Source organism: Zosterops lateralis, assembly GCF_965231275.1.
Source record: "Zosterops lateralis genome assembly, chromosome: 1".
Classification (NCBI taxonomy): domain Eukaryota; kingdom Metazoa; phylum Chordata; class Aves; order Passeriformes; family Zosteropidae; genus Zosterops; species Zosterops lateralis.
In genome coordinates this window covers 55816643-55841797 of record NC_139762.1, presented here as the reverse complement: position 1 = coordinate 55841797, position 25155 = coordinate 55816643, and the positions used below count along the sequence as shown (strand labels likewise).

At 37.9% G+C, this 25155-nt stretch overlaps 1 protein-coding gene across 1 annotated transcript in view; it reads left to right on the top strand.

Moving 5' to 3' along the window:
* The window catches only part of ADCY1 (adenylate cyclase 1), a gene marked incomplete at both ends in the record, with an annotated part of 149345 nt that overhangs the window by 59395 nt on the left and 64795 nt on the right, over nucleotides 1–25155 (top strand). The window contains 2 exons of the mRNA XM_083860552.1: nucleotides 6613–6731; nucleotides 20028–20139. Coding sequence (XP_083716678.1) covers nucleotides 6613–6731; nucleotides 20028–20139 — 231 coding nt within the window. The remainder of the gene's footprint in view (nucleotides 1–6612; nucleotides 6732–20027; nucleotides 20140–25155) is intronic.

The window sequence follows — 25155 nt, the reverse complement described above, 5'->3', positions numbered from 1 at the left end:
AACCCAAGAGCTTGCAGCTCTGAGGCAATGCTACAGTTCCTTTTGTTGCTCCTCTCAGCTTGGTTGCTTATCTCAGAAAAAATGACAACTGTTTCCTTTGATAAAGTAGTCTGCTCTGACTAAAAATAGTATTTCTGTTTTGTTTTCTTTATATGTCACATGATAAACTACAGGAACACAACTTGGTATGGGGAAGCACAGCAAAGGTACCCAGTTTTTGGGTAGAAATTTGTAAGGAGTCTTTCAACTGCACACTGGGCAACTGGAAAGAAAGAAGAGGATGCTGACTAAGAACGTTTAAGATATTTACGTGCTTTTGAGCATTCTTTTCTGATGGAGTATGGATTCATTTACAGCCTGCTGAAAGGATTTGAAAATGTGTCACAGTCGTTTTGCATACAGATGTCAAAATGAATCACTTTGTATAATAGGAATAACTGCATAATGTTTGGGCAACTGCATGAAATGATTCTAAATCAAGCTGAAAATTTCAAAGGACTTCGAGCAACTTGTAAGTGTTTGGACTGAGCAGTAAATAGTATGATTTTCAAAATGGGAAGGGAACAGGCATCTTCATTTGGAGGCAGGCACTAGAAATGTATTAGGAATATGCACTGGGTACTCCCATAAAAGCAGAGCTGGGATGCTGGTGGGAGAGACTGTCCAGGTCAGGGATAGGGACAGAAGGAGTTGTGGTGAGAAGCTTCCAAATAGGAGAAAGCTGAAGAGAGTGTTGGGGCAGAATAGAGCATGCAGATGATGGGCGGTTTTTTTCTTCAATAGTGTCTGCTTGCTTCTTTCCTCTCCCTTCTCAGAAATGAGAAATCACACAGCTCTTAGAGGGTGCTGAGCCTTGAGCTCCTCTTCTATTTTAGAAGTCCCACTTGTGTGTCTGAGATAGCAAGATGGCTTCAGGCCTCTGCCTCTCCTGGTCCTTGTGTACCAACACCTCGATACACAGTGGTCAAAGTGGACCTCTGGAGATCATTGAGCCCAACCACACTCTCAAACTACACCCTCAAAGCAGCACCCTTCAGCAACACCAGGTCTGGTCAACTGTGGCTTTGTCTAGTTAAGTCTTGAATAACTAGTTAAGTTTTTCCTTGGGTCCAACCTGGAATGAAAGTTGCAGTCCAGGATTATGTACTTGTAAATAGGGTCAAGAATGATCCAAGTAGTAATATAGGATCTTTTTGTCCATTAACAATGGAAAACACTTTTTTCTTATCTATATCACTGCCTTGGCACATTTTCCTTCTTTGTCATGTGCATAATGGTACTAGTTGAATAGGGCCAAGGTAACACTGAGCAATTCCTAATTGGTTCGGTATGCACATTTTGACTTGCCTTGGGATCAAAATGAATGTTTGTTCCTCCTCGATTTTCTAGTGATGTTCCATTACTGTGGGAGAAAGAAATTTGAATGTTTTTCTAAATTGACTGTCCTTTTCAAAAATATCTAAGTCTTCATTGGTAGTGAGTGGAATCCTTTGACCCTCTCATGGGAATCCTGAGGGCCTTGCCCTGGAAGAATATATCATAGAGTGTCCACCTAAGTGTAAAGAAAAGATTTCCCTCTTGGTGCCTTGCAACACTATGTGATCTACCCCAGACTCATTCTTCTCACATACCCCTAATTCTCATGTTTTCTCCTTTCCGCGTTTCCCCATTGGTTGTGGTATCCCTGGTGGCCAGCCCCATGTTCCCTATAGGGCAATTCCCTTTGCCCTGCCCTTTGTACTGCCCTTGTGCCCTCAGATCATTGGCCACTGACCCCTAGTCAACCTTGTGGACACCACATGACCTGGTCTTTTGTCCCTGATCCCCTTCAGTGTGTTGGAATAAACCTTCGCTGGAATTTATCATACAAAAGGCTCTTCTTGCCTCTCTTTGCTGAGTTAGCCATGGTGTGTGTGTGGTGTGTGGACTTGATTCTTTACCTGAATGCCCACCCAAGCAGCTGTTCCACAGGAGATGCTTATTGGGAAATTAGTAGCAGTAACCACTACCTAAACCCTGCGTTGTTAAACTAGTGCGGTAATCACTAATAATAAGGATGATACAAATGGCAGAGGCAGCTCAGTTTGGCATTTGAAATCCCAGAACAGGACTGGGAATGTAAAATGTTGTGAATGAAGGAGATCTAGGTCCTCATCAGTTATTTTCTTTTCTTAGTGAGATTTCTGCAGGGAATGAAAAATCATTGACTGACAATTACAATCTCTGAAAATATTTTTTTTTCAGCATGTGAGTTCACTTTAGACCATTTTAATTTTCAGTTTAGACCATTTTAATACTGAATGAAGATTTACAGGAGGAAAAGAGCATAAAAATTCCTAAAATAGTGTAAGTTGGTTTGTGGATAGAATTTAATGTTCTCTGTTGAAAACAGCTGTAATAATCCTTAAAAACATTGTCAATCACTGAGAAAAAATAAAATGTAGAAATATTTTATTTCTACTAAAACTTGTGTTTAGGAATATGTCACATGTTGAGGCTACCTCAACACAAAACAATTTGTAACCAATTGGAAGGTTTGCAATATGGCTGTTGTTTTATTTTGGTAAAAGCTGTTACTAATTGATTAGTGCTCCCTGTTAGAGGCATCAACCACTGAATCATGAATGTCACATAAATGTGAGTGGTCTTCCATTGGTTTTGTCACTTGTTCCATTCAATGCACTGTGCTGCACAGCTAGTTTTCTTTTTAGCCTGGTTTCAGATTATTTTTATAATCAGATCAGCCATACAGGAACAAATGAAAAAACTGAACAAAAATTGTAGGACTTGCTGAATAGAGATTCAGGCAGAGCTCTTTCCCAAACCTTCCAGCAGCTATATTTTGTGTACATGAATTTACTCCTGTTGCTTCAAAATTCTTAGTCCATCAGCATTCCTTAGGATGACCTGAAGGGCAATAGTGCTTTGCTTGACAGATGAGATTTTGCTGTAAATAGAAGAGACTTTTCTTTTATTCTTTCTAGATAGCTTGGATGGTGTCTTTCATTTACTTACAGTGTTTTGATAATTTGCATTGCAGGGTTCTTTCTTACATTTTTCAGTCTCCTCTTCAGGGAGAAATCCTTACAGTCATGCTGCTTCTTCCCTTCTTGGTCTGATAGGTCAGCAGTGGCTGCCCTTTGAGAAAACCATAACTGAATCTTTCCTCACTTGGTGAGTCTCAGTCTGAGCCCTCTTTGTATAGACTCTACAATTCTTCATCAGTAATATTTATTTTTTTTCTCACCTCTAATGAAAAAAACCAAGCTATCGCAATTTGATAGAGGATTTTCTTGTGCTCCCTTCAGGTTTTGTTATAGTCAACCTAATGTGTATAGGAATCATTATTTTTGTAGATTCCCTTAATACATCTGACATCTGGACATTTCAGTGCTGTCAGGTGCTGCATCCTGCAGCTCTCCAATGCTGCTAAGTGCTGCATCCTACAGCTCTCCAATGCTGCCTTCACAATAACGATTCTTATTGCTTCCCTGGATTCCGTGTTATTTGCCATGCACTGCAGACATTACCCGTGAGCTTTTTATTTACATATTGTAATTGTGTTTGCAGGCCATAGGAGAACAATTCAGTTAGCACTGCTCTCTGGAAGAGTCTGTCAGTATCATTTTTGTTTGCTTGTTTGTCTGGTTAAGTCTGACTTTCAAGGAAACAGAAATCTAAAACCCACAGTCTCCATAACAGTTTTGAAATTTACTAATCCATTTCAGCAAAATGATGGAGATCTTGTTTAATGTGTTCACTGAAAGACAAGCTACAGAGAACATTTAGTCCCAATCAGACATTGGGAATTTCTCATCCAGAGCAATACTTACAAAATTCCAGCATCAGTTCTGTCATCTTAAGCACCAGAGAATTTAGCCATCAGTCCAAATTCCTCTCTTGTATGGGTTCTCTATTGTCTGAGAGGTGTTCACCTTATTTTATAACCCCAGTTTATTTTTTTTTAACACAGTAAATCAACTTTAAGACACAAGTATCTATCAACAGAGCTTAATAAGATTCACTGTGGACAAAATACTTGTTTTGGATTGTAACCCAAAATTTGGGCTACCCAAATACAATTCTGCTGCAGAAATATAAGTATACTTAATTAAATCAATATAAAATTTACAGTGAATAACCATTTTTTAGTCATGGTAGATACTTTGGTTAATAGAAAATTGCTATATGTGTAAAGTGTCAACAAATATTCTATTTCATAATATTCTTTGCAATATTCTTGCTGTACATTGTTACAAATGTAGAGGAGAACTTAAACAAGTCCTGGCTTGGACTCAGATTTCTGGCAGTAGCTCTGGAGTGGCTTGTACCCTAGATCACTCTCGCTCAGAGGTTCTTAATAATATTCAATTAGGTCTATTACAAAAATAATTATTTATTTAATTGATACAAATTTAACAGATATAAGACTTTAACAGATGACTTACTGCTCAGGATAAACCAAAGAAATACTACTAGTGGATAACATAGAGTGTATAGCTGAGGTACCTAATATTACAGTTACTGAAAAAATAGTATCCTTCCTCTCAATTCCCAGGAAATAACTGCAGAATTTGTATCTGAACTCACAGGAGAAGTCCTACATATTTCCAGGGTGTGTGTAGGAGGCTTCTACCTCTGTGAAAATTTGTGTAGATTTTATAGTTAGTAATGTGTCTCTCAGTCAGGAATTCCTAGGTTATATTTCTACATCTTGCTCTCAAGGTGAGATGTTTATTGTCAGCTGGGAGTCTCACCTCCCTGATGCCAGAGATAACTCAGTGCTGGACATCTGTCCAGCCTGGGTTTTCTCACCAATTCCAGTGAGGGGGGAGAATGTCCAGAGCTATGCACCAGCTGATGGACAGAGCAGGTAAGCTCTTCTGTGGCAGGGGAGAATGTCCTACTATATACATATATAAGAAGAGTAGGAAATAGAGTTAGCTAATGATCCTTAACCTTAAGACAATGTAACCACTACAAACATACGACAAAACTTTAGTCTAATTTAGAATAATAATAGAATAGAATTCCTTCTTTCAATGTGTCTTCCAGAAGAAACTGTTAAATAAAAAACCCTATGAATAAACTTTGAGTATTATTTGATGGCTTTGTCTGGTGAATGTGTGCATGTTAGCAACAAAAAAGCACTTGCAGATACTCTATTCTCAGTATTAATTTTTGCTCCTTATTTATTTTATATAAATTAGAGAAAAGGAGGATGTGGTTGGGCCAAAATACGCACTTCTGTGACATCTTCCAGTTGACATTACAGTGGTTCTCAATTGTCAGGAAACAGAATCACAGAACAGTTGAGGCAGGAAAGGCACTCTGGAATTCATCTGGTCTAATGACCTTGGTTTCCAGGATGAGATGCTTCATCACTTTCAAGATCCAAGGTGAAACTGACTGGCCCACAGTTCCCCAAGTTCTCCTTCTTGCCCTTCTTGGCTAGAGAAGTGACATTATCTTTCTGCAGTCTTGCATCACTACTCCCAGTTACCATATTTGACTGTCAGGAGTGGCATTACAGAAACATCTGACAGCTCACTCAGTGAGCTTGTGGATGTGTCCTGTCAGGGACCATGGACTTACATCTATTCAGTTTGCTTAATTATTTAATGCCCTAGTCCTCTTCCACCAAGTGTACACCTTCCTTGCTCTGGCTTCATCCATTGTTGTCTGGAGCCTGAGATTCCTGAACCAGATCAGATGTGGTTATGTGAATTCATTCAGACTGTTGCCAGGGCTGAAACTAGCAGGTCTGATGGATACACCTGGAAATGGATTTTAAATGGCAAGCATTTTCTGGGTGAAAACACAGCTTGAGTAGATATCTAAGGACACCTTACAATACCTAAGAAAAGCAGCTGCAGATTTTCCAGAAGGTGCCTGTGAATGGGCCAGAATATATGGAAAAACTACATGGGTCCTTATAGTCAATACTGATAAGATCCATGATATTAGGGATCTGTTTTATGCAGATCAGTGATCTATGCCAAAAATTTCTGTCTGAGTATAGCAAGAAGACGTGTTTTGCCAAGGTTTTGTACTGATGCAGTTCATTAAGGACATTGCCATGCTGTTTAAGATGCCATTAAAATTGTGCATACTGTTCCACTGAGTTTGGCAGTGGATAAATCCATCATCCACTCTCACTGCTTAATAACCAGCTGTCATAGTCCTTGTAATGTAACACTTTCATTATATACAGGAAGAAATAAGACACACAAAAGGATAGCAAATGATCCTGGGAAGTCTTTCCCAGACAGATAAATGCTGCTAAGAATAAAGTAAGTTGTTATTATTAGAAGAACTGTGATGTTAATAAAAAATATGGACAATTATATTCTCTTGAGGCTGGATTTTTCTGTGTAGGTCTGGGGTTTTTTTGTTTGTTTTTAATTTTTGGGTATGTTTTAGTGCAGAAGACTTAAAAAAAGACACCTGTACTGTTTGCAAAAGTTTGAGATAAATGGTTTGTATTATTTATGCAGCAGACATTTTAAGGAAGCAGATTAAGAAAAGACTGTCCAGTTTGCTAGTTTAAAATTTTTGAAAAATGGTCACACACTATACCACAAAATTGATGTTGTTTATGTTTTCTTTTAGGAACGTCTCTTGATGAGCCTTTTGCCCAGGAATGTTGCAATGGAGATGAAGGAAGACTTCCTGAAGCCTCCTGAAAGGATATTCCACAAGATTTACATTCAAAGGCATGACAATGTTAGGTAGGATTGATGTAGCCCATGAAATAAACTGAAGAACTAAGAATATTTAGTACAAAAACAGTAATGCATAATTGCAGTCAGGTTTTAGAGAAAAAAAACAAGCAATATAGTGAAGATTTATCATTAACATGGAGTAGAAGAATGGGTGCACTAGGAAGATTTAACAATCTTCTCAGAAGATAAGCCTGAATCAATAAGTGTTTTAGAATAGTAGTGCTGGGAGACTGACAACTTTTTCCTAATGACTAGTCATTGGTTTTGTATTGTGTTATATTTTGGGTGAACAGGAATATCTATTCTGCAGTGTAGTTTTTACACATTTGTATTTTCTGATAGTAAGATGAATTACTTCTAAATTAATAGATTTTCCTGGGTAATGGCATGGAAACACAGAAAGAAACTGTAATGTAAACTTAAAGAAATGTCTATTTGTCCACATCACATGGGTGTTACCCCTCAGAGATTGACTTAGGCTCAGTTCTGCTTCTTACTCTTGTTCAAGTGCCATCATTTATATTGCTTTTTGTTAAAGTGCATTCTCATTTGTTATTCTTCTTTGCCTCCAAAACAAATTCCTTAAAGATCTTGTCTGTGTTTTATCACACTACTGCCAAGTGCCTTGCTTCCACATCAAAAACAGCATCAAAGAAGTTGAGTTGGTGTCACCCTTTTACTAAACAAGTTGCAGTGTTAGTAAGTGATGCCACAGAGCTGCCTTGATTTGCGTGGTGTACTCATGTAGCAAAGGAGTAAAATTCAGCACCTTCTCTCCCTTATCCACTGCTAAGTTTCTTCTCCCAGGACTTTCTCTACCTCCCATTGAACTGGCATTAATATATGCAAGGACCACTTCCTAGTCACTAAGTTATTGCAACTAAAAGCATTTCTGTCACTAAGGGAATCAGAGATGTCTGTGATGGGAGTGTTCAGAAGACTGCCAAATTAGGTCAGTTTTACACTGTAAAATTTCATATTACTGAATTAAAAATTAGTAGCTTGCTTCATGTTAAAGGTTAAATCTTGCATAATATTAATCTCATCAGTTTGCATACAAAGCATGGTCTTTAACGATCAGTTTAAAGTTGGTTCTAAGTGCAAACTACCCCAAAACTGATGCTGAAAATGACAATGTTGTTTACAGTATCTGATGATTCTCAATTGTCAAAATCTGACTTGAGAGCTCCTGAAGGGCACATTCAAAATCTAAGTGAGCTGTCTTACTCCTTCACTCTTCCTTGTTTATGTCACATGATTTTATTCTGTTGCACTCCTCACCAACACCACTTGCACTTTTTTTCCCTTGCCAGTCTTCCATCTTTGAATGATAACCTGTCTGTCTATTTGCAGTCAGTTTTGCTAATCAAGTCTCAGGTATGCCAGGTTTTGGTGCTTGGTTGTCTTCTACTTTGACTCTTTGGTGATCACATTCCTTAATATACTCATAAAAATTGTGTCTAAAATTATGTCCTCACAGTGCTGTGAAAGACATGTATACTACTGTTGGTTGCCCTTATATTCAGGGTTAAAGTAAGGCTGATAACTATGTCATGATTAGTATATTTATATCTTGTATGGGCCACAAGTCTCTGCATTTGTTACACTGTGTATAGTCATCTCAGACAGCACTGTTTCGCAGTTGATCATAGTGCTTCTGAGTCCTCTTTTTTGTTAAGATCTTTTTGAAATGTAACCTCAGAAGTAGTCTTTTTTTCCTACATGATATGTTTTTTCACATAACTACTACAAATTCTGTGGCTTATTCACTGATTCAATGTGGAGTTCATAAAAGTTTTTGAATCCAAACACCCTGTCTGGAGAGGTGAATTCATTCTCTGACCTTAAGAAGGTACTTCTGGGGCAAATGAAGCCCAAGTAAGATGGGGTAATATTAATGTCACAAGCAAGATCCTCAGTGAATAGAACCGAAAATAGCAGACGACCCTTCACCATCTGTACTTACAAGAAACTGTATTGTCTTTTATTTCAGTAATGGAACTAATCTATAAATACAATAAACATTTTTTTAAAAGGGGGGGAAATAGTGTCCAATAAATACCCATCAATCTGTGGCTAGCACAGTAGGCCAGAGTTTCACCCCAGAAATTTTGTCACTGTGTAGATCTGAAGGATGAAGGGGAACTCCCAGGTGCCACCCTGACACCAATGTGAAGAACAACACTACAGCATCCCTTTGGTAGGGCTGCTGGTAGTCAGTGCCAATAATAAGTGTTTGCTTTACTTTCTTGAAGAGATGAAAACAGCTTTTTTTTCTTCTGGGTAGTGGCAGTTCAGTGCTATAACAGGTAAACCTGAGAGATCATACCTATATTCTTGTGATTGTCCTCTCCACATCAAATGTTCTGTAAAGTGCTGCTATTAAACCAACAGAAAGCCCCTCTATAATTCTGTTTTCCAGGTTTTTTTAACTCCAGAGCTATACAGTGGAAAATAGAAAATGAGCTGCACTTTACTCATCCTCTTGCAATGCTTTCTTTTTCTCCCTGCAAATACCTGGAAGTATCAGAGCATTATTCTTCAGAAAAGAAAGTCTGAAGGAGGCAGGCATGCAATTAGTAAACTACATTATTTTTCCATTCCTTATCCGTTGAAAAATCAACAGAAAAAAAAAAAAAAAACAAAAAAAAAAAAAAAAAAAAAAAAAAAACAAAAAAAACCTTCTGAAGTATTAGAAATTATCAGTATCTGTTCCAGTCTTTTAAATAGCTGCCTGAAAAAAAGACAAAGAATATTTAATCTTACATGTGAAAAATAAGACATTCATACAGCTACCTTCTTTACCTCCTCCTAGAAATGCACGTTACAGTGGAGATATATGTACCTCTGTAAGAAGTGAATGATAGATTGGGAAAAAGTACTGGCATATATCAGATAACCATGGCAACACTCCTGGTTTATCAATTAGTCGGTGAATATTTTACCAACTACCCAATAGTTGTTGAATGACTGCCTGCAACTCACTGTGCCTTTGGAAGGGAATGTGTCATGCTTTGATCAGCTCTTCCAAAATCTGTAGTACATCTGTTACCTTTTAAAGTTTTTTTAACAGAATTGCTGTGCAGTAAGAAATGAGGGCATGTATTTTAAATGGAGACAAACAACCTAATGCAAATGCACTATGCAAAACAAGATATGCAAATACATATCCAATATAGCATTAGCCCAGTGGGGACAATGAACTCAAAACTAAAATAATTGCAACTAGTATAATATCTGTGATTTTATCAGAAGGAAATAGTCTGTATATAGTCCGTGAGCTGTTTCAACACAGTACAGAGGGTGGGGTAGTCCCACACAAGGGCATCATGAAAGACATGGGAACCAAATGTCAAGTTACATGTAAAGGCTATCCAACAGACCAGCTCTTCTGTGGTGCTCAGAAATATGTTTTGTAACATGGAGGAGACATGCTTTTTCTAAGATTAGGTTAAGAAATTTAAGATTCATATTTCCTTGTTTCCTTATTCCTACAGGACTGAGAAATTTACAGATCACATATGTAGGTACAGTGTCTATTATAAAAACTCACTAGTCCTGACTGAATCTCTCCATGGACCCATAATTCAATTAGGAAAAATTCAAATTGAGTTTCAGCTCAAATATATGCCCTGTATGGAGACCTCAACACATTTTGTTGTTTATCTCTTTTGGAATGGACATCAGATATTCATGAAACTCTTTCAACTCAAGAATGGATAAGCACATGGCTGACTTCCTATATTAACACACAGCTTCTTGCTTCATTCTGTGACTCAAACAATGTGGAAGAAATAAAAAGAAAGTGAACAGTGAACAGCTAAAAATTTCTTGGGCTTCTGGTACAGTAGTTTCATCTAGCCTTATTTTTACAAGAGTGAAATGGAACTGGATGCTTTGTAAGAAGAGATATTAATTTTAGCAAACACACTGCCTGACTTCAAAGCTACTAATAAAAAGATTCCTTGTGGCATTTCAGAGGTTCTTGAGAGTCAGTCTGAAGCCAGAACACAATCTGCAAATATTTATGAGCAAATATTTCTGGTCTGTCCTGCCTTTCAGAAAATATCAGAACTTAAAAAAAAAATTAATTTAACTTACCCATTCCAATGTTTTAAAAAGCTGTGATCATGATGCCTGTGAACAGACTTCTGTTTGTAGTCTTTCTGAACTTGTAAGACTTCACAGTGAACTAGCTTTTGTAAATGATTATTATGTAAAAAATACAAAATACAGCCTCCTTTGGTTTTATTTTTAATAGCCCTCTTTAATTTTATAGAGCACTTTTTTCTTAAACATTGAAGTGAGTCATACCTAAAATTACTAATAAACTTCCCTTATGTTTGACCTTTGAGGCAAAAAGAGTCCTACAGGTTCCTTTCCGAGGCACCATGTGCCATTAAGATACCATTTTTACTGTAAGTTGTATTTTAATTAAACAATTGGCCCAAATTAAAATAAAAATCAGGGTATAAAGGTCCTTCTTATTTTGCAGAGTACTTGTTTATATTAGGAGCTCCATTGAAAACAGCAGGACAATTCCAGTGCACAAAGCACATGAATTAGTACTGTTAAAAGTGAACATTTACTACCTATAAGCTGTCAAATCTCTTGTTTAACTTGGCAGGATTTCTCCTTCTGAATGCCCCATAGACTGACATAGAAGAGTTGCTTTGTCAATACGCACACTTAGGGAGCAGCTTTAATCTCTTATACCAAGCCATGGGCTCTCTGTGCTCAGTCCTAGCAGGTGCAGCTGTTTCCCGCTGTGGTGCTGCGGTCACTGTGCAGGTGCTGGCTATGCCTGCCTGCAGGGATCACAGGGGGAGAAAACAGGAATACAGAAGGTCCTGGAGTGATAACTCTGGGCTTGTTAACACAGAAATGTTTCAGATTGTCAAGGAGTATGAGATAATGGTGTATGTAACTTGTATGCCAGCTGAACCAGCTTGTCTCTGTGACAGAGGAGAGAAATGGGAGAGAAATGTCTGTTTATACTGTTTCCTTTTCTTAACTTGCTCACTCTACTGCTGCTTGGCTTTTGTTCAGAATTTATAGAAACAGCTCTTGGTGTTTCAAACCAAATAGTCCAGGTAGCTTTAAAAAAAAAGTCCTAAGGAAACTTCCGTTAAACATTGGGATTATGAAATCATACAATGGTTTGAGTAGGATGGAACCTTTAAAGATCATCGAGCCCAGTCTCTGTGTCTGAGTCAGGTTCATCTTTCACTAGATAAAGTTGCTCAAAAGCCTGACCAGCCTGAGCTTGAATATTTCCAGAGATGGGGTATCCACAGCTTCTCTATGAAACCTGTTCTGCCCTCATAGTGGAGAATTTCTTCCTTGTATCTAATCTAAATCTACCCAGTTTTAGTTTTAAACCATTCCCATTTGTCCTATCAGTAGAGACTCTGATAAAAAGTCCATGTCCAGCTCTGTCGCAGACTCCCTTTAGGCTCTGGAAGGCTGCTCTAACTCACTGAAGCCCTCTCTTCTCCAGGCTGAACAACCACACTCTAGCACGTCCATGTCTTTCCTGTGCTGAAAATCCAGATGGGGTCTCATGAGAGGAACAGAATCACCTCCCTCCACCTGCTGGCCACATTTCCTTTTATGTGTAACAAGATACATTTGGCTTTTTAGGCCACAAGCATGCAGTGCTGACACATGTCCAGTATTTCATCCATCAGTACTCCCAAGCCCTCCTTTGCAGTGCTGGTCTTAATCTACTAATGCCTCAATTTGTATCCATGTTTGGGATTGACCCAACCCAGGTGCAGAACCTTGCACATGACCTTGTTGAACTTCATGGGGCTTGCACAGGCCCATCTCTCTAGCCCATCCAGGCCCCTTTAGATCGTGCCCCTGCCCTCCAGTGTTGTCAACCACACCACATAGTTAGCTGTCATTCACAAACTTGTAGATGGTGCACTGTCATTAGTAAATAAAGAGTGAAAAGAACAGTCAAAAAAACCCCACTGCGTTCCAGTGCTTACAGATCTGTATTTACCTATTATCTATCATATGTGCTTTGTTGCAGTAGTCTGTGGGGAATGCAGGCATACAAAATTTATATCAATTTTAGGTTATGTTTTAGTTAGCTTAGGTGTGTTTTCTGTCTATAGTGTTTAGTAGGAGCTCTTCAGTAACTGTAGATGTAATTCCTTGGAACACTTTACTTAAAAGAACTGTCTTTCGAATATTTTTTTTTAAAAAGTTATGCTTTCAGAAATCTAGATGCATTTCCTTAAGAAATAAATATCATGAGATGAAAGGGACAGGCACATTGCAACAAGAAATATTCTATAGCAAATTAACTCCTCTGAAGAACTTTATTTGTAAAATTGTTGACTTTTGCAGTCCATTGTTCAGATTATGCATATTTTGAGATGTTTGATTTATAATTATTTTAAGATCATTTTGTTTTATTGGTAACTAAAACAAGCTATTTGTATAAAATATTTATATATTTATATACTTATATAATTTGTATAAATATTAATAATAAAAATGGGTTACTTTCTGTCAAAAATAAACTAATTTTCCTATGAAATTTAGAAGGCAACTATGTAAAAACAGGCCATGTTTTTAGTGGGTAGTATTTAAGCTACACTCTAGGTATCAATTAAAATTTTATTTTAAAAATTATAGCTAAATACTATTACACAAAATCTAAAAACTCAAATAGTTTTACACTTCTTTTACTAGATGAATGTAAGAGCACTAAGACTGGAGAGTAAACTTTCAGCCTTGTGGTGGTTGTGTGAAAGAGGAAAGGCAATAGTAATCCATGTAGCTCTATCAACAAATGGTTATTGTGGTTTTTATCTATAAGCAGAAGATGTTAGAGAAGCAATGGAGATTTTAAGTCACAGAAAGAGTAACCATTTTGAGAGAGAAAACCAGTGAAAAAAGTGTGCCTTTGTATCTCAAATAAAGCAATCAGAAGGAAATATTTGTAACAGTCTAGTCATGTTCTGCTGCTCTCTTGCACATCAGTAACACTCAGTATATGTTCTCTCAGTAAGCAAGCAGGCAGCAATCGGAGCAAGCAAGCCTCTAACCCAAGACAGCACTGCTGCTGAAACACAATGGCATCACACAAACTCTAAAATCAAGTGCACAACAGAAAGCTTGAGAAAGCTCTGCTCAACAGCTGATTTTTTTTCCCCTAGGATCAAATTAGAATGTGCTGTTGCAACATATGATTACTAACAACTTGTCTGTCTAAAAAACAAAGTGATTTCAGTTTTTACCTGATTAGCCAAACTTTTTAATCCTGTGAATTTACTGATAAAATCCCAGTATGATTGGTAAAGTCATGTTTTTTCTTACTCAGATCATGGGACTCGGTTTGCCAGGCCTGGTTTACTAGGGGACAGTGGGGTTCATCTGACAAAGAGAAAAACCATCTTGGGTCAGGGACATGCCAGGCTAATGCAGGGGGCTTTAAACTAGATTAGTCAGGAAAGGGGGGCACCTATCCCTCCCAGCCCTGACATTCAGGTGTCAACGCCTCTAATTAATGCCCATAACAGTGCAAAGGCATTCCAGATACTCCAGCCAGTGAGTCAGCTTAATCTGAGTTCTGGCTCAGATGCCTCTACTCAAATGCATGTAGTATCATGAAAAAAACAGAGGAACTATAGAGGTGCACAGGCCTGTGTGGATAGGATACTATGAGCATCATGGAGATGTGGTGGGATGGCTCTTGTGACTGGAGTTTTTAAATGGAAGGTTTCAGACTTTTTAGGAAAGACAGGCAAGAGACACAAGAAGGCCTTGTAGCCCTTATGTCAATACCCAGCTGGAGAGTATGGAACTCTGACTGGGGAAGGATGAGGATCCAGCCAAGAGCTTGTAGGTGAAGCGTAGAAGGAAGGTAGGGACAGGGGATGTTATAGTGGGGGTCTGCTACAGGCCACCCAGTCAGGAGGATGTGTGGATGAAGTCCTCTATAGGCAAACAGAAGTGGCCACGTTCTTGCAAGTCCTCGTGCTCATGGGGGGGTTTCAACCACCCTGATATCTGTTGGAGGAACAGCACAACAGGACATGATCCCCGAGGTCCTTCACATGTGTCAACAACAATTTCTCTACACAAGCAATTGAGGAGCCAACAAGAAGGTGCCATACTGGACCTTGTGCTCACCAAGAAGGAAGAACTGGTAGGGAATGCAGTGCTCCAAGGCAGCCTTGGCTGCAGTGATCACAAAATGGTGGGAGGTTCAAGAACCTCAAGGCAGTGAGGAGACACACAGTATGCTCACTTCCCTGGCTGACTTTGGTCTCTTCAAGGACCTGCTCAGTACAGTCCCATGGGATAGAGCCCTGGATGGCAAAGGGGCCCAAGGATGTTGGCTGAATTTCAAGGATCACCTCTTCCAAGCTCAGGAATAATGCATCCAACACGGAGGAAAACAGGCCAAAATGCTAGGAGGCCATCACAGATGGATAAGGAGCTGCTGAGCAAACCTAGAGTGAAAAAAGAAGCTTTTAGGAAGTGGAAACAAGGACAGATGGGCTGGGAAGAAGACAGGGGAATAGTACAGGAAGTTAGAGACAAGGTTAGGGAAGCCAAGGCCCTGATAGAATTGAGCCTGGTCGTGGATATTGAGGATAACAGAAAGGGTTTCTATAGATATATTACAAGCAAAAGAAAGACTAGGGATAACTTAGACTCTCTCCCATAGGAAATAGGACACCTGGCTACCCTGAACAAAGAGAAGGCTGAAGTTGTTGCCAATTTCTACACCTCATTCTTCAACAGCAAGTGCCCCAGCCATGCCACCCTGGTCATAAAAGACAAATGCAGGGACTGAGAGAATGAACACCTTGAGCCCAGTGCAGGAGAGGATCAGGTTCAAGACCATCTAAGGAACCTGAATGTGCTCAAGTCCATGGGACCTGAGTAGATTGAGCTGTGAGGGAACTGGCAAATGAAGTTGCTAAGCCACTATCTATCATATTTGAAAAGTCATGGCAGTGAGGTGAAGTCCCTAATGACTGGAAATAGGGAGCTATAACCTTCATTTTTAGAAAGGGAAAAGAAGAAAATCTGGAGAACTATAGTCTAGTCAGTCTCATCTCTGCGCCATACATGATTGTGGAGCATGTTGAGCCCCTGGGCAACGAGGCAACAGCCTCAGCACTGCAATAGCTACATAGCCTTCCTAACAAACGCATTCACATCGTTCGTAGGGAAGAGCAGTGCTTGAACTATGTGTGAGCTATGCTGCTGAGCAGGCAGAAGTAACAGGTCCTTTGTTTCCAATTTCTTTCCACTTTCATTTTTCTTCTTCAGTTTAAAGGAGATTGGGGATTTTTTGTTTTTCACCAAAGTGCCCAATGGCATTATTAATTCTGTGGAATCAAATTGTTTGATTGTGTGGAATTAAAGAAGGGACAGTTACATCCCTCAGTGGTCGTTAAGAGAAACAACTGTTAATTGGTAGCTTCTCACTTCTTGTTTCTATATATGCCAGCATTTACATTTTTAAAAATAAAATTACTTTGCAATCATTATGAAGTGTTCCTTTGTATACCATACCATTATGAGAAATCTTTCATACATAAATAAGGTAGCCCTAGTTTACACTAGTTTAATCCTCTCTGAGGAAGTGAATCTCCATAGCAATTGCAGATTAAGTTACTGTGAAGCAAGACTACTTTGCTCTTGAGTGAGTGCATATGCAGGACTGATTAATGTGCTTTAACACTGATGTCACTCCTGTAGCTGCTTTGTTTTAACTTTTCTGAGTATATTAGACATGACCTAAATTTAAAGCTTTCGGTATTTTTGTGCGAATAATATATCCAAAACAGAGGAAAGGGAATTTCAGTGCCAGTGTGGGGACTTGGACTTTGAGAATATTTGAATATATTTGGCCCTGGAAACAGTTCAGGTTTATGACTGGAATTCTGGCACTGTAGATCTTATAATTTCTCTCTTTATTACCATTATGATTTAATGGCCCTAGCAAGAATTCAAATATCTTTTCTGTTCTCATTCCCTGTGACTGACTTTGCCATCTCCTCATAAAAGCCTTCTTGTCCTTTACTCTCCAGAAACATGAGGAGAACATAAGAGGGAAAAAATGTTTATTACATCAGTTGGGTAATTTGACTCCATATCACAGACCAAGATGCTGCTCTAATTTCTTTTAGATGTTGCACAATGAGAGTATGTGTTGGTGCTGCCCCACAATACTTGTAGTACAAGTAGTATGGGAAGCGCATATAGATGGACACAGATGAGTGAAGAAGTAGAAAAGATAATATTGGTCAGTTCACCAGCTAAAATAAAATGAACCAGCTCTTGAGTTTCAATGCCATGTTTTAGAATAGTAGAGCTCTGTGTGTGTGTGCACCGGGGGCATCACTCTCCTCAGCATTGCCACCCCTGAGAACAGACCATGGAAGCAGCAGCCTTCAGTGCCAGCTGCACTTTGGGTATGGAAATCCCCTACTCCTCCACCGGCTGTTTCCTACCATTGTCACTGTTTTGGTCACTGCTTTTCAGGTTTGATCACTGGCATTTCAGCCTACTTTCAAAAAAAGTGCAGCAATTACTATGACTGTAACATTTAATGGCGGTAAAAAGGAGGAGATTTTTCATTAATAAAAGGCAGAATTTCTACTCACAGCATTTCCCCATCTGTGCCATGTCCAGACATGAGAGTTATACTTTGCATATTTTAAGAATATTGTATTTTAAAAGTTAGGAATTTTGTACAGAAAAGAAAGTGTAACGATGGTCATATTACCTAATGTGTTCCATTAGCTTTAAGATGTATACATATAGTTAACTACAGTATTAAAAATTTCACAAGCATAATTGAACAACATCAGTCTCTCAGCATAAATAATTACATTTTTTACCTAGGTTTTCAATGGCATGTTCAGTTCTGTATTGTGGATACTTTTATGGACTTCACATTTTTGTACAATTACCAGTATTTTGAATCAAATGCTGAGGACTAAGCATTCTTTAAATGTTTAAAGGATTAGCAAGGATCTCATACTGACTTGCTAAGGTACCCATATGTAAAATAACTTTCTTCTTAACTGAATGATTGTGCAGCAACCTGTTTCCTATTCTCTGTGTTTTACTAATAGAGAGGTTTTTATGTGAATATACATGTCAGCCTTGTAATGGTTGCTGTGTTAGCTGTTAAGACATATTTGTCACAAACACAGAACATTTCTGGTTTGTATGTATATAGATGTTCGTCATTGCTAAAGACCTTGATAAAGAGATGACATTGTATTACCTTAAAGGCCTAACCCCCTCTCTCACCCCATGGGGTTTTTTTTTTGCAAGTGGATGTTGTTGGTGCTGCTGAAAATATTATTGTTACTGTATGTGTAGTTAGACAGGGGGAAAAAAAGTGGATCGCCATATTGAATAAGGAAATAGAAAAGTAAAACCAATCAAAATGTAAAATGTGTAGAATAGATGAGATGTAAAATGTCAGAGAGGCTATCAGAAGCTATTATTATAAAGTAACATCCACCCTCCCCCTCCATACTCATAGATTGAATTAAAACCGGGAAACTACATGACATAGTGAGTTGGAACAATTGTAGTTGTTTTTTTCCTCTGTATCTTTTTAAATGGTATAAATTTTGATGTGAAATTAGGTCATAAAGAAAAAGAGAATGTATGCAAAAAAGCAAAAGAAAAAGCAAAATGTATGCATATTTAAGTGCTTTTGAAAATCTTCAAGAAACTTCTGAACTTCCAGGAAGACCAACCTAGAGCCCTAGAGCCTAAAGCATCAAACAACAAGTATCTCAATAAAGAATTAAGAGAATAAGTAGATCTTTCAGGGCAAATATGCTGGTCACTTTGCTGGTGCACTGTTAATGCATTTTATTTTACCCATCACTTGACTGGTTCATTTTTATGATAGCAGAGACACAAATCAGTAAAAATACTTAATACTGACTTTTTTATTTTAGGAAGCCTTTTTTAATGTTTAAACAGCATGGGAATGGAATAACTACTTTTCCTTGAACCAGGGCCATCTTGAGCAATGTTGTCATAATGCATGCTCCAAGGAGTACTGGGTGGAGACACTGCCCCAAGGAATAACATGACAATGTAGAGGCTTTGTTTGTAGACCAAAGTTATTGAACTTTGGAAGAGTTGGTTTTGAGCTGGGATATGCTGCTTATCTGCTATGGTGGACAAGGGACGTAAACAACTGGTTTAAATGAAATCATAGAAGCAGGATCTGAGTCAGGAGTTGTATTTGCCATTTTTTGTAACATACTACGAGTGTTGAGACTTGGTTATGAAGAATGGAAAACAGTGGACTTATCAGGCCTGCTTTTCCAGAATTGTTTTTATATCTAAAGAGTGAAGCTTTGTTGAGGTGAATGGGACTACATAATGTTTAATTCAACTTACAGTTAGCAAACTAAGTTTTACACTATGTCGAGTATACCTAGGCTATATATCATGGGATGGTTTACTAGTGTTTTCATAAATTATTTTACATTTCTAGTCTGGGTGTTGGAGATAAATGCAGTGTATTCCTGCAGCTGATGCTGCATTTCTACCAACAGAAAGAGTTGAAAGGATCACAGCACCATACTCTCTTGAGTTTTGTGATTTACAAAAGAATTTTTATTCTCTCAATCACAATGGTACCTGCATTTATTTCAATTATCTCCCTTGATCAACACTGACTATCAGGGATTGTTAAAGCAGATTAAACTGTTGGACATTAAAACCTTGCTAATAGTGATGAAAGCTGGACACTTACCTGAGCCAGGCAGTACAGTGCAGAGAATACTGACTTGACTTTGTGGATTCTAGCTCCTCACAGGGACCTACTGTAAGTGCACATCACAGAGCTACTGCACCTAAGCTATTAACCCCTGTCTTTCAATACATAGTAAACCTCATAGAAGGTTTATCTGTTTGGCTGTGGAACTCTAGCAGTGCAAAACCAATTTGGCTGAGGAGATCCTGGCTGCCAAGAAAATAAATTGTTCACTGTGCTCCAAGAGTACTCATTGAGCACTCTATGAATGAGGTGCTTTGTCTCATCTGCCAGGTAGGTATGTAGCCATTGAAAGTGTCTGAGAGTTTTCTACAACAGTTGGTAGCATCAGAATAATGCCTATTTTTCTGAATCTTTTCCATTTTTTTTACAACTAGCGCTTCATTGATAATATTTCAGGACTTATTGGAGTTAATGCTTTGGGTTACATTTGTGCTATGAAAGAGAGTATAGAGAATGTGAAGATATGTTCTCTACTGATTTATCTGTGTCTTTTTCCTTCTTTACAGTATTTTGTTTGCAGATATTGTGGGGTTCACTAGTTTGGCATCACAGTGTACTGCCCAAGAACTTGTGAAGTTGCTGAATGAACTTTTTGGAAAATTTGATGAATTAGCTACAGTAAGTACAACTCTCTTATTTCATTTTAATATACATTTCCTTCTGAAAAATGATGCATGAGTTATACATGTTAGAAATCTGTAATAGACTAATTTAGCCCCACATGTCATGATTTTCTGAAGCTTCAATCTATTATTAATATTCTAGAGAAAAAAACATCCTTTTGTTTGTTTGTTTGTTTAGGGAAAAAGTTGTGCTTCTTTTAAATATAATTTTCTTCCCTCTTCATGAAATTCATTAGTGTTATCATTTGATTTTGTTGGCATAAAATAGAGGAATTTTTTCAATATTTAAGTCTTCATTCTTCATCAAAAAAAGAATCAGAACAATGGAAAATATTAACATTGGCAGTATGGCATAAAACTTTCTGTGATAATAGGAAGCTAGAGAGTAAAATTAATTCTTCACAGGGAGTAGCCCTTAAAACAGAAATGATGGTAGCTTTTCAGAGAGGTTATTGTAGCCAAAATAGGATCTATATCATAAATTGATGCCTATGTTTTTGTTGTTGTACTTATATTGTGCTAGATTTCCAAGGAAGAGAAAATGAGAGAAATGTTCCTTGCCTATAACTCCAAGCAGCCTAATTTGACAAAGAACCATTTGATGGGAAATGAGAGGAATTGCTGTGCCAGAAAAAGTCACATATCTTGTTTCAAGTAGCATTTAATAAGATGCTGAAAATGTGTTTTCCCTCTGAATAAAGCAGAATTTCATCAAATCTATCTTATTTGCCAGCTGTCCTTGAACCCTTCATTGCTGAGAAGTAACTCTTCCACATAAATGACGCTCCTCTACTGTCTAGCTATTTTGTCTTCAGACTCAGTGCAGCAGCCTAAAGAAAATATTTGTTTAGGCCCTCAACATAAATAGCATCCACATTTTTTCAGTCCAAATTAACTTTTCCTTGACGCAGTCTTCCACATGAGAGATCTAAAGCATGTGGATATTTTGCATCTAAATCTCCCTCTTGATAAACAGATCTCAAGGACCCCAAGGACAAAGAAACCTTCTGCTCCACAAGGTGCTAGGGTTGCGAAATACCTTCTTAGTCAAATGGGTTATCCTTTGATGGAGTAGTGCTATGTTCTGATTTGCGCCAGATGTTCAAGTCATAACACAAAAAAACTTGTGTGTTCCCTTTTTTCCAACAAAAGCAGTAGATTAACTTATATGCTTAGTAGAGATGCAATGGAATTCTAGGGGGTTTAGGCATGAATTTGTGCAACCAATTCATTGTTGCAACTACTGGCAGTGTCTTATAGAGAGCACAGGTCCTCAGCCCAGAGTACTTCATAGATTATGCCTTAGAAATAAAAATGGACTTCCATTTAGATAGCCATTTGTGAGAGCTTAAATGGTTTAGGAAGTTCAAATATCCTCCTAACTTTGATTTCCTTTTAATTTTATTACTGAATTTCATCCATTATATGCCAACCAGACATTCAATAAGTTCTTTTAAAAGTTGAAATGCTGTCATTTGTGGAGTCTTTATAGCCATGAAATACAGAGACATAATAAAAGGGAAGTACTGTAATATAGCACAAGATCACATGTGTGCACACAGAAATACATATGCCTATGATGTGTCATAGCACTGAAGCCAGACATGCCTGCCCCTACCATGCTTCTCCCTTAGCAGTGGTTGTATGCTACCAACTGGAGGTGTCAGTGACACCTGAAGGCAGGTACCAGGCAGATGTCAGCTTTTGGTGCAAGGTCGGTTGTTGGTCATGGAAGAAGCAGCTTGGAGATAGCAGAAGAGAAAAAAAAAATCTTTGTTTTTCTGTTCAGCCTGCAAGGATTCTTTTTCAAATTAAAAATAAAATCTCATGGTTTCTTTCAGCTATGTGAGAAAGATTTGCTAGTTAGGGGTACTTCTAGTTCATATTGTGCTTCATTGAGGTGTGATTAAGGACAGATGTACAAGCTTTCCTTAGTGCCTTGTGATGTGATTTAGGGGAGACTTCTAATTGTGCCTTCTGCAGTCAGAAAAATGTGCTGAAAAATTCAGTTTTTCAGAAGGATTCTGATCTCTTGGTTAAAACAGCTTCTAGGTATTCATTATTAGGTCAAAACAGAGAATTGAGCTGATTTTAAAACTGTGCTGTGTTTGAGTATTTAGAATGATTAAGGAGGAAATTGCAGAGACTTTAAAGAAGGGTGTAACGCTGACAGGTAGGGTCCCTGTGATTACCCAAGTGCAATCTGTGAGTGGGCCTGTTGTATGCTGCTGTTTTTTGGGAAACAATATCAACTGGAAGGTGCAGTTTATGACTACCTTTCTTGAAGCAATTGCCCTGTCTTAAGAAATACAATGCTTTACAAGAATCCTTGTCTCCACTGGAGAAAGTGTAATAGGTATAAGGCAGCATGTGTTTGCTGCAAGCCTCAAGATCAATCTTGGCATTTGGGCACATTGACATTGTAGAAATAATAAGTCTTTGCTTTTTGACAGTAGAGTTCTGCTAAAATTTGTACTTATCACATTTAGAAGCTGGTTTATGGAGTATGGGGTTATATTTGTTAAAGTGTTTAAGGCTCATGCATAGCAGAAGTCCCTGTGGGAAAGGCACAGCCCAGGCTGGACAGTTGGAATTGAGTTGAGGGGTAAGAGGCAGCTGGGAGTGAGGAGAGTCAGTTGAGTGACAGCTGGAAGTGAGATTTTGATTGGCTGGAGGGACACATGGACAGCGTATGGACAAGAAGCTGATTGGGTGATAGAACACGCGGACACCAGCACTGAGCTGGGCCAGCCAATGAGTGCCTTCTGTTAAGTTCTGTTAGGCCTTGGTTTGGTTTCAGTTATGTCCAATGGAGATTAAAGGTATAAAAAAGGATGATTTCTACAATAGAGCAATCTTCGGATACATAAAGGTGTCTATGTCACTTTGTTCCCCATTGCTACACTGATTTATGATTTTTATATTAGTTATTTCTTTCCATATGCCACTTCTTTGGGTGTTTTTGGTTTGTGGTGGTTTGGGTTGGTTTTGCTTGTTTGGTTGGTTGGTTGACTGTTTGGTTGGTTTTTGGGATTTTTTTTTTGCAAGGCACATAGTTTTGCTCTCTTTAAAACGCTACACCTTTTCTTTTAAATCACAATAGCTTCAGATATAGTTACAACTCATGACAGGAAGTTCTGAAAGCAAACCTTAGGTTTCAATATAAAGTCAGTTAATTCCTTTGAAAATGTACTTCAGCATTCTGTTAGTAGAGAGGGGAAAAAATTGTGGTCTTACTACTCCCTCCTAGAATTCATTTGTACTTTTATCATATCCTTTCATGTCTATTCATCTTTAGAGAAAGTATGCTTTTTAAACACTTGTCTTGCACATGTTATTTTACCTTGCAAATCACTGAGTCTTTTGGAAGAGTGTTGGGGAAGAAATGATCAGAATGTAGTACTTAAAATCATAGAATCATAAAATATCCTGAGTTGGCAGGGACCCATAGAGATCATCAAATCAAAATCCCTGCTTCTTGCAGTAATACCTTAAACTAAACCATATGACTAAGAGCATTGCACAGATGCTCCTGGAAAATGATGGCATGATTTCTGTTTTCTTTTTCACAACAGCACCATTTGGTTTCCTAAAGAAATAGTCTTAGGTAATTATACTTCATATAGAATTTTGCAGTCTCCTCAGTAACTTTTGAGTCCTAAGGCCAAGTTCAATCACTTTGAAGGAATATGAGTCTCAAAAATAGAAACAAAAAGGAGTGTCATTATTAGTATCCTTGTAGAAGTGTGACTTCATCCTAGGCAGACATCAGAGAATCCACGCAGGAAGGTGCGAATGCCTTGGGGTTCATTTGTATGTCTGGTTACTGGTTTATCATTCTCTTTGGGCACCCTGATACAAGCATTTTGGGTAAGTTTGTCCATGTAAGGCTTCCTTGGAACACAACAATAACAAGCCACATTCCTGAACATAAGAGTCAGTGAAGTTTCTCATAAGGCCCATAAATAGTTCAACTCAAAAGGATTGATTTATATTGCATTTTATCTGCTACTTAGGCTTAGTTTAGTTAGTTCTGGCTGTTACCCTGAAGTGGTTTTTTTTATTTCCTCTCATTAAACAAGAACAGCTTTGTGCAGTCTCAGATTTGGTCCTGCTGATAGTCATTCTGCATTACACATTATCTATAAATGCCCCAAGCTACTGATCTTTAAATGAGGTCTTCAATTGCCTTGCAATCAACCTTTGATACTTTAGCTAGCTTTCAGTTTGACATTATTCAGCTTACTTGTAGAAGTAACAGATTTTAATGAGAGATAATCATTTGTGTTATGCTGTCATGGTCAAAGTTCTATTATGTTTTGATGCAGTATTGACATGTTCCAAATATTTTACTTGTCATATGTCATCTTAATAGAAAAGAGGAGGCAGTTCTACAGCATCCAGAATCTTAATTAAAGAAGTTTGGTTTTTAAAGAAGTTTCTATTTTGTTTAATTGCTTTTTTCTTTGGTAGTTTTTTCTTTTTTTTTCTCACATACTTCCTGCATCTAATCTATATGGAGAATTAATTAATTATTTATCTTTAGAGATTCAGATATTTCCCTTTCAGCAGCCATCTTTCTGCATCTTGGACTTCTAAGACTTTTCATTTACAAGCTGACAAGTATTAAAGAATTTTAGTGGCTTTTCAATTGACATCACTAGAAGAGAGCTTTAGTATTCTGAATGAAAATTCTTATTTCTTCATGCCACTTTTGGTATCTCATCTATTAGGCAGACTGATACACACACATCCTTGTTCTTTCCATTTACAATAATGTATGCCTCCAGGCTTTGTCAGTCTGGGTTTGTTTTTTTTTTCATTTTAATTTAGTATCCTTCTCTGATTTCTTAGCATTTAACATTTTTTGCTTTGCATATTTCAAATATGTCAATTTACTTTGCATATTACTGAGGTGTCTCTTTCTACCAGTTCAAGTTCAAAGATACTGAACTGAAAAACATTGTTTCTGAGTCTTAGGCAAAGAATCGGTAGATAATATTTTTAATCA